General features: G+C 39.1%; 1 protein-coding gene across 1 annotated transcript in view; it reads right to left on the bottom strand.

Moving 5' to 3' along the window:
- Nucleotides 1–7,975: 7,975 nt before the first annotated feature.
- Nucleotides 7,976–10,944, bottom strand: part of LOC116061889 (1-phosphatidylinositol 4,5-bisphosphate phosphodiesterase delta-4-like) — a 25,761-nt gene continuing 22,792 nt past the window's right edge. The window contains exon 16 of the mRNA XM_031316264.2: nt 7,976–10,109. Coding sequence (XP_031172124.2) covers nt 10,018–10,109 — 92 coding nt within the window. The 3' untranslated portion in view covers nt 7,976–10,017. The remainder of the gene's footprint in view (nt 10,110–10,944) is intronic.

Below are 10,944 nucleotides of genomic sequence, written 5' to 3'. Positions count from 1 at the left end.
TGTGTGAAAAAAATAGCAGTTTAAAAAAGGTTTCCTGTCTTTTTGGGTTTGGGACACAACCAGGTGGGCAAATATTGTAATATATAATTATTATGAACTAAACTGATACGGGTTTGTCTAACAGATGGAAGTAAAGCATTAGCGTGGGGCTTTAAAGTCAACCAACGTTAAAATATTCTGTTCATACTGTCACAGCTGACCTCCGCTGACCCCCCCCCACTCCCTAACTCATCCACATCTGGAATATCAATCCACATCTGGAATTCTCCTCCATCGTCTTTTCTGTCATAAGGAGGAAAATTAAAAATGTAGATCTAATCGGGCGGGGGGGGGGAGGGGGGTGTAATGTGATCAGGATGACAGGGGATCAATGGAGACTGACACACAGACACACACACACACACACACACACACACAAACATTTCACTTTCTTTGCATCATTTTTATTTAAATTTATCTTCATCTTCGCAACAGAATACATTTTTTCTAAATTCTGGCAGTTCTGACTGCAGGTTTGTCGCTATGCAAAGCGTGGGTCTTTAAAAGAAACAATAACTGAGAAAACTCTGATTTATGGTGCAGATAATTTAGTTCTGCTGGAACCATGTGAGACCTTTAAACCTTGAATGTAGCACACACACACACACACACACACACACACACACACAGAGTGTTCCTGATCCAAATCTAATCACAATTCAATCATTAACTGTCTCTCTCTTATCACACCTGTATGACCCTCACACACTCACAACACAAACACAGCGATGGTTAAATGAAGTATTGACCCAGAGGATTCATGCAAACTCAACACTTTATGCATCTGAGCGACGGTTGAATTAGATATGCTGATGAAGCTGCACACTCTGCCAAAAGACATACTGTATGATATACAGGAATACATCTCTGAAACATCTCTTAAACAGCTGATAAATTGCACAGAGTTTGGTTGGAGGCTTGTCAGGATCATGAGGAAACAGACATACTCAAAGCTTCAGTTATCATCAACACAAATGTGTGTGTGTGTGTGTGTGTGTGTGTGTGTGTGTGTGTGTGTGTGTGTGTGTGTGTGTGTGTGTGTGTGGATAATGTGAATTTTTGTGGGTTGTATAAATCGTCCATTGACTGACCACTGTGGTCAGACGAAGCGGTCAGCTTAAGTGTCCTTTCCCCTCTCCTTCCCTCCACATCCCCCCCCGCCCTTCCCACACACACACACACACACACACACACACACACACACACACACATCTTCATTAACAAAGAAACATTTCTATCGATCTGGTCGGTCTACAGCTCGTGTTACAGCAAAGAAATATGTATTGGGAGCACTAAATGGGTTTTACAAGCACAAGCACACACACACACACACACACACATTTGCATTGACGATAACTGAAGCTTTGAGTCTGTCTTTTTCCTGACGAGCCTCCAACCAAACTGTGCAATTTATCAGCCGCTTTAGATAAATCTCAAAATGTTTCACATTTCATTTATTACAGTTGCTAGTCCACTCGGCAACAGATACATACACATATACACACACACACACACACACACACACACACATTTACAGAGGAAAGGAAAACATGCAAACACACACGGCGCTGCAGAGTGACCGGTCAGTGCTAAGCAGGTTAGGGTGAGTGAATTAGTATTGAGCAGCGCCTTACAGCGTTATCTGTGGCTGCAGCTCGCCGCTGGTGTCAGAACTCAAGCTACAGACTGTGTGTGTGTGTGTGTGTGTGTGTGTGTGTGTGTGTGAGAGATCCTTTAGCATCATAACTGTCATACAGGAGGTTCTCCACCAACCTAATGCAGCCATCATTCATATATACACTGGCAAGGTCTCATTTGTCTCTGTGTGTGTGTGTGTGTGTGTGTGTGTGTGTGTGTGTGTGTGTGTGTCGTGTGTGTGTCGGTGTGTGTGTGTGTGTGTGTGAGAGAGAGTTTTTATAAGGAAGATTAATCTCAGAGAGAGAAAGAGAATTGAGTGATGCAGAGCCAGATTTAGGGGCGGAGCTCCTGGGTCTCCAACCCCTAATGTTTTAAATATTTAACCTTCTTTGAAACGTAGCAGAAATGTCCTTCTGACGTTTTCACATTAGTGTGTATTGGATGAAATGTTGTGACTTTTGCTTTATCATCCACAGTTTTAGCTCTTTAGACATTAATTTACAGCAAAATGTAGAGAATGTTGTGCTCTTTCTAACAATGTAGTTAGGGAAGCAAACAGACTTTCACATGAGACAGAGTGAGCACTGCCTCCTGTATATGTGCATATATATATATATATACATACATACATACATACACACACATATATTTTTGTTTGTGAATAATTCCAAGTGAAGTTATGTGTGTGTATCATTTCTGACCCCTGTGAAAGCAAAGCACTGCGCTGTTGTATAAAGGTCTGTTCAGACCGCGTTTTCTTGAAATCTCTAATACTGTAGAACATCCAGCTTCCTGATCCATTATCTTAATGTCTGAGATGTAGAAATGTAACATGAGACTTCTCTAAACGCCACAGAGACTGCAGACATCCATCCGTCAGAGCTGGCACTGCTTCAAAAACCTCAAACCATGACGCATGTCAACCGCCATCACAATCGCCGTGCACACGCAGCCCGGCCTGTCCGGACGTCCGGAGCAATCATACATCAAATCTACCTTCATTGGAGCAGAGTTAAAATCAAACTGACCCCCCCTCCGCCCCGCCAACTCCAACCGTCAGCCCCGGACAAATCCAATCACAGCTCGATACTCACTGTGATTGATCGGCTTCCAATCCAATTGAATCTCTCTCAGATGGACGTAGGAGGAAGGGGGGGGGGGCTGCCTTGCTCAAAGCCATTAGGCATTGGCATTGGCAGGATGGTGATATGGGATGATCCAGAAAGAGAGAAAAGAGAGATGGCAAGAGAAGAGAAGTAATTGAGAGAGATTGAGGGAGTGCGAGATAGAAGAAGACTGAAAGAGAAAGGAAGAAATGTCTGTATGTTTGCCAGCTCCCATTTAAAACAAGAAAGTGTGTGTGTGTGTGTGTGTGTGTGTTTTAATTGCCTTGTTAGAAGTTGACTGTAACTGTAAACTGAACAAGTGCTTCGAGACACGAGGGAGGAACAATAAAACGTCTCGTATTTCTCTGTCGGCTTCTTCTAAAGAGCAGCCAGACGATTCCACAGATTTTCATCCATGACCAACATCTGATTACATATTTGTTGTAGAACTGATCAATATTACACCGGTTGGCTTTGGGAACCCATTTAATGTCCCAGATCACGGAGCTTTTCTTTTCACAGCTATGTTTACGAACGCTTCATGAGAACAGCCTGGTTTGTGTGTGTTGACTGTCGAGCGTTTGGTTCGCCTCAACTCGTGTGCAGGCACAAAGAAATATTGTTATACACTCAGAGAGGATGGCCAGCGGCCTGTGGCTTTGGCATGCACACGCACGCACACACACACACACACACACACACACACACACACACACACAGTGTGGTTAGGGTGTTGCAGCCTCAGTGAACCACACTGGCCTCTGGTGAGCCACAGAATCCATGAGGTGTAGAGTGACAAACTCTCTCTCTCTCTCTCTCTACAATCCAAAGTGTCTCTCTCTTTCTCTCTCTCATAATATTTAGACCTAAAAGTTGCAAGTTTTTCACACACACACACTTCCAAACACAAATGCAACTATCCCTAACCCAGCCATCCATTTGGTCATTCCGTGACCTTTTCATAGCCCCTTTCACACAAAAGCAGTGCATAACGTTGATATAGGGTGGGTAATGTCGGATTAAAAATTGGATGTTACAACTAGAATGTTTTTCCCAGATGATGTACAGATCTTTAAGCATTCTGTTATCTAATATCTTGAAAAATAGTTCATATATGTTTACACCTGGCTCCGCCCCTGGGTCAATCCAAATGCTTTTATTTCGCAACACAGCCATAACATCATTCACGTTAAGCTACACACACACACACACACACACAAACAAACAAATACATTTAATCATAGCTGGCATTCACACGCAAATACCTAAAATGAAAAACAAAGCAAAAACCTGAACCAAACTTTATCTTATTCTCTCTCTCCATCATTCTCACACACACATGCACACACACACACACACGCACACACTAACAAAGTCTATTGTTTTAATCATAGCCTGTGTTCACACACAAATACACAAACTGCCATGCTCTTGTAAAAACTTAACGTGATTTTGTTCTCTTATTCTCTCCGTCACTCACTCTTTCTCTCTCTCTCTCACACACACACACACACACACACACACACACACAGAGTCAGGTCGTGCCCTTCTCGTGTTTCCTTTGACACATGGTAATAGATTCCGCTGTAGCTCTACGCCTCGGCTAAGTGGCCTCACCTTTCACTGAAAACAAATCACTCTCTTTCTCTCTTTCTCTGCCGCTCACATACACACATGCACACACGCACATACACACACACACACACAGTCTTTTCCTCTCTTTCCATTTTCTCGTTCCCTTGTTTCTCTCCTTTTCATCCCCGTCTCTGACCTTCCTCTCTCTCTCTCCCAGGGGTGCTCTCCTCTTCCTCTCCGTCACTCAGCTACCCATCCTTTATTTTCCATCCTCAACTCTTTTTTCTCACTTTCTCTCTCTCTCTTTTTAACCCGAGTCTTTGAAATGAGTCATCTGTGATTGTGTCAGTTACTAAAATGACTGTTCATGTCTCCTCTCTGAGTTAACTTGGATGTATTTACAGTGTGTGTTTAGCTTCTGCTTTGAGTATGTTGTTGCCCAGTAACAGCAGACTGCATCGTCTCTGTGTGCTCGTCAACTTGAGAGTTCATTCTTCCAAGAAAGTTCTCCCCAAGAAACCAAGACGCTTCTCTGCATTGTTGACACGGAGACACAGTCAGAGACTAGATCCCCACGGTAACGAGGTAGCATGGGACAGGTGATGAAGATTAACAGGTGAGACACATCAAGGACTCATCAGCCAATCACAGACGGCTACGCACTTCTCTAACATCAGCCAATCACAGATGGGACACAAAGACAAAGGTAGACACAAAACATTAAGACATAAACATCAAGATATAAAAGATATAAAACATCAATACATAAACATAAAGATATTAAAGATATAAAACAAAGATTTTAAACATAAAGATATACAATATAAAGATATTAAACATAAAGTTATAAAACATGTAGAGTTTTAATGTTTTTTGGAGCATTTCTTTTTACGATTTTTCACTCTTTTTTATGTTTTTTGGAGACTTTCTGAATGTTTTTGGATTCTTTTATGAAAGCTTTTTTAGATGCTTTTATTGTTGCTTTTTTTTTAGGCTTTCGACGACTCCAGCGTCCCCGAGGAGATCACAAAGACAAGTCCCCGAGTCCAACGTCCCCGAGGAGATCAACCTAACCGTAACCCTAACCCGAAGACAAGTCACCAAACTGGGCTGTTAAAGTCTGCACGCCGCTCACTCTAATAATGCACAGAATACATTAAATTGCACAGAATACATTAAATTACACTCTAATAATGCACAGAATAATAATAATAATAATAATAATAATAATAATAGATTTACAGTCAAATATTTGATTCATGTGACTAAAAAAGTCATTTCTTTTCAATACGAGGTTTTCCAAGAGTAAAGAGAGAAAAGTACAAAACCCTTTCAGATGTTTGTCATTGCTCCATAATTATATTAATATCATAAACTAATAATGATATTAATAATATAGTATACTGATTATCTTTATTCAGTCTTGTAAAAAAAGCCAATAAGTCAATCAAAGACTAGATCGTTGATTATATTATTGATATATATCAATGTTTTTATATTGTTGTTTTATTCTTTCAGGAAATCACAATAAACTAGATTTATCTGAACTATTTGTCAAAATAATTCATCATTTCTGTTTTTTTTAACTTCAAAATATATAAGTTCATCTGAATGAGCTTTATTGACCATGAAATTGTTTATGTTTCATAAACAGAACACAAGCAGTCTCAAGCTTCTTCAAGGTTTTTTTTTTGACATTTATTGAAAGCAACAGAGAGATTATTAAAGAATTCAAATTACAAATCATCTTCGTCTTGTCAACAGGAACTTTTTTGAACCCTTTTTGAAATGTTTTGTCACTTTTGTCTGCGCTTTTTTTATTCACAATCAGTGACCCTAATTTATATGACATTATACCTCATTTATGAGATGAAAAAAACAGAACTTATGAATTATTTTGACTAATATTTAAGATCAAAAGATGTTGACTGGATCACAGTTTATGTCAAAGTTTAGACACAATGACGTTTTGAAAACATTTTTTCAAATGCTATAAAGTTGAATAAAACACCCAAAATTTAATGGAAGTAATAAGTCATTTAACTTGCGAAGAACGTTGTATCCATATAATGTACATGCATGCATCCTTGTTATTTTTGGGCAATTTAGTTGACTGCAACCCATATTTCTGACATAATTTTTTTTTTTTAAATGGGTCAAATTTGACCCGAGGAATACGCAGGGTTAAGATGGAGACATCTTTCAGCCATCTTTAGAGGAACACTGCCCTCTTCTGGAGAAACATCTGGTTCTACACAGAGATGTCTGACTATAATATAACAAACAATAAATACAGAAACAAATAACCCACATACATCTAACGTTTTAGCATTAGGAAGGAAAAAGGATCAATGTAATGTGCAGGGGAAAGGATGTAGGGTTAAGTTCACTGCTGTTGGAAAATAGAAGGAACTGGGAATGATTTCAGGAATCCCTCTAGTTATCAATCAATCTATCAAGAGGAAATATTCTTCAAGATATTTGATAACAGAATGCCCCAAAATCTGAACATTGTTTGGGAAAAACATGTTAGTCACTTTTTCAAAAACTTCTGTCCCTTTCTTCTATATTTTTTGTCACTTTTCCCGCATTTTTGTCACTTTTTTAGACATTTAAGTCACTTTTTTGTGTGCATCTCTGCATCTGCTCTGAGGAAACCTTTAGGCCATGTGATATCACACGCAGGTGTGCTGCTGCTGAAAGACACCATGTATCTGGCTCACAGGTGATAGGAACTTTAGGAATAAAAATGTGTGTACGTTTTTGTGTTCGCTGAAGTGACATGCGTTGAGGAAATGGTTTTGGAAGATGTTGTCCCTGTCGAGTCATTATGTCTAAAATGTAACCTAATGGAGGGATAATTGGTTTAATTAAGACTTGGTTGGTCGAGTCGGAGGGGCTTAACAGATATAAGCCTCAGGGTGGCTACAATCCACGCAGGTGAGGGATTTTTGGCTTTAACAATTATTTTAAAAAAAAAATGCTTTTTTATGGCTCCTTCTGTTTATTTTGCTGTGGGCGTCCAAGTTTAGTTTAACCACTATTTTTGTAAATAAAAAAACCTTATACTTTTTGCAACTCAAGCCATCGTGTTATCTTATTTTCTTTCAGTCGGATTACCCAACACTTTCTTTAACAGTTGTGAACGCTCCAGACTCTCTGCTTTCTGTCCCCAGAGTCAGAGCTAAACGGGGAGGAGAAGCAGTGGCAGCAAAAACTGTCCTGTCCTGTTAATAGTGTCCTGAGGAGTGTCCCGGGACAGTCAGACACTGTCCTGTGACTCCCAGACACTGCCCTGTGACTCCATGACTGTCCCGGGACAGTCAGACACTGTCCAGGACAGTCATGGGAGTCACAGTTTTTGTCGGTAGTCTTGGTCACCTTTATAAACGCTTTCTGTAGTTTCTCTTAACGTTTTATGCTTTTCTTTGAATTTTTTTTCACTTAGCTCTCACTTCTTGGACCTTTTTGTCATTTTTTTGTTGTCAGTTTCTTTAAGATTTTCGTCCTTTTCATCAATGTTTTTTCTCTCTTTAAAGTTTTGCTCTCTTTTTGTTATTTTTGGCGCTTCTTTCGCCCCACCTCCCCTTAAAAAAAAAAAAAAAGACAAAATGTCTGTCTCAGAATCATATTTATTTGCAGGTAACTGTGGCAGATGTATACAATAAAAAACTAAGCAGATAAACACTTCACTGTGCCAAGCTGTCCAGGACATGCAAACGTTTCCATGGATACAAAAATAGACACGTTATATAAAGACTTTTACACAGACTGCAACAATAAGGTCACGTGACACGCGGCTACAATCATGACCACACAGAAGCTGAATTAAACGCAAAGAAGAGACGAAAAAGTCTGAAGTAAACTTTGAAAAGCTTTAACAGTTGGAAAAGGGGCTATATATTTTTGATGCTCTTTGAAGACATTTTTGTCTCTTTTTTTCAAGGTTTTGTTACTTCTTTCAGAGGTCTCCGTTCCTTTTCTGTTGTTTCTAATTTGAACTTGAACCATTTTTAACAACTTTGCCGAGCTGTCGGTGTGTCTGAAGAGAATTGTTCTCTACTTCTGGTGAATGTAATTTAAGTTCTTTAAGTTAATCTTATTTCCATGTATGTTGAAACCCTTTAACACCCGATTCAAAACCATTTACAATCAAACTAAATGTTAGAAAAAAGGACACAAAAGCGACAAAAAGTCGGAAAAAGTGACAAAAGAGCAAAGAAACCATGAATGAAAGATCTCAGAGTCTGAAACAAGATTTCAAATAAAACTAACTGGACCTTTGATTAAATAACAACAGAATCTAAACTATCTCAAACACTTTGCAAATCACAACAGAAAATACTGACAAGAAACACATTGGTGGCACATTCTTCTACAACTAAAACTAAACGTTTTCAGCGTTTTCAACATTTCAGCGTTTTAAACATTTCAGCGTTTAAACATATCAGCGTTTTCAGAGTTTAAGAATTTCAACGTTTCAGCATTTTAAACATTTCAGCATTTCATTGTTTCAACATTTCAGCATTTTAAACATTTCAGCGTTTCAACATTTCAGCGTTTTCAGCGTTTCAGCATTTTAAACATGTCAGCGTTTTCAGAGTTTAAGAATTGCAACGTTTCAGTGTTTTAAACATTTCAGCATTTCATTGTTTCAACATTTCAGCGTTTTCAGCGTTTCAGCATTTTAAACATTTCAGCATTTTAAACATTTCAGCGTTTCAACATTTCAGCATTTCAGAGTTTAAGAATTTCAACGTTTCAGCGTTTTAAACATTTCAGCGTTTTAAACATTTCAGCATTTCATTGTTTCAACATTTCAGCGTTTCAAACATTTCAGCGTTTCAACGTTTCAGCGTTTTAAACATTTCAGCGTTTCAAACATTTCAGCGTTTCAACGTTTCAGCGTTTTAAACATTTCAGCATTTTAAACATTTCAGCGTTTTCAGCGTTTCAGCATTTTAAACATGTCAGCGTTTTCAGAGTTTAAGAATTGCAACATTTCAGCGTTTTCAGCGTTTCAGCATTTTAAACATTTCAGCGTTTCAACATTTCAGTGTTTCAGCATTTTCAGAGTTTAAGAATTTCAACGTTTCAGCGTTTTAAACATTTCAGCGTTTTAAACATTTCAGCATTTCATTGTTTCAACATTTCAGCGTTTTAAACATTTCAGCGTTTCAACATTTCAGCATTTTAAACATTTCAGCGTTTCAACATTTCAGCGTTTTCAGCATTTTCAGAGTTTAAGAATTGCAACGTTTCAGCGTTTTAAACATTTCAGCATTTCATTGTTTCAACATTTCAGCATTTCAACATTTTAGCGTTTCAGCATTTTAAACATTTCAGCGTTTCAACATTTCAGCGTTTCAGCGTTTTAAACATTTCAGCGTTTTCAACATTTCAGCGTTTGAGCGCTACAGTCACAGTTACACCAAACATGAGCAGCAAAGTTCAAGTCAATCACAGGAACAAGTTACACACATGATAGTGAACTAAACAAAAAAAACCATGCACATCTCATTACATCTGCTGCCAACAACCACGAAACATTTGGCGTAGTATTTATTCACATCAAATAACAACAAGAATAAATACTATTTTAGGAGTTATACAGGAAGGAACTCAATCATCTGTGCTGAGGATGAAAAGATGAGAAGGTTTATTCCAGTTCTGTGATCCGGATGTGTACGAATAAAGATGAGGGAGGAATACTGGTTCCATCTTTGGACAAAAGGTGAATATGCCGATAACCTGAGAACACAAAACATCTTCATTTGGTTTTTTTTAAAGATTATTTTTTTGGGGCTTTCCCCTTTATTACATAAGCCGCTTTCCGACGGGAGGGATTTTTGCAGTTCCTAGAACATAAAATTCCCTTCCCTAAAAGAACCCTTTTTTTCTCGTGTTCCGACTGGACCAATTTGGAGATTTTTAAGTCCCTCTGGCCGCAGTTCCTGTAACTATTTCAGCTCCTACTTCAGGACAGGGTCTTTTCTCTTTTCCCGTTTCAGCATATGAACCTAGGTCAACGAGGGTCGGGTTTCCGGTACAGACAGACCAACAACGGGACAATTTTAACAATTTTCGCCATCTTATTCATCACTAATTTTGCTTCTGACAACGTTTTAGGCGAGACATGAACTGTTTAGATTTTGAATATAGGCAGTCTTGCAAATATTGATGTTGAATTGACAATTTGCTTTAAAATTTTCGGAGTTGAGAAGCTTCATGAAGTGAGGCGACAGCCAGCAAGCGCCTGCCCCGGCCTCTAGCTCGTCGCTGGGCCAGTCATGCTCAGAGACCCCGCTGTAAGCTGGAGGTCTCTCAGACCGCTCTCGTAAATAAGAGGCTTTTATTTCACCGTTGACGGTTCGTTTGTTTAAATATCACAACACATGTCCACCATAAGATTAACGGGAACCTGTGGTTAACTGTCTTTTCGAAGTTAAACTCTACAAGCGTGTCCTGTGGCTGGCCGGCCGTCACACACACACACACACACACACACACACACACGTCCACAGCGCAGCAGGCAGAGGCAGGGGAGAGAGAGATACCCGTTTCTCTTCGGGAGACTTGTTTAAAT

The sequence above is a fragment of the Sander lucioperca genome, chromosome 24 (genome assembly GCF_008315115.2).
Source record: "Sander lucioperca isolate FBNREF2018 chromosome 24, SLUC_FBN_1.2, whole genome shotgun sequence".
Taxonomy (NCBI): domain Eukaryota; kingdom Metazoa; phylum Chordata; class Actinopteri; order Perciformes; family Percidae; genus Sander; species Sander lucioperca.
This window is presented reverse-complemented; position numbering and strand designations above follow the sequence as displayed.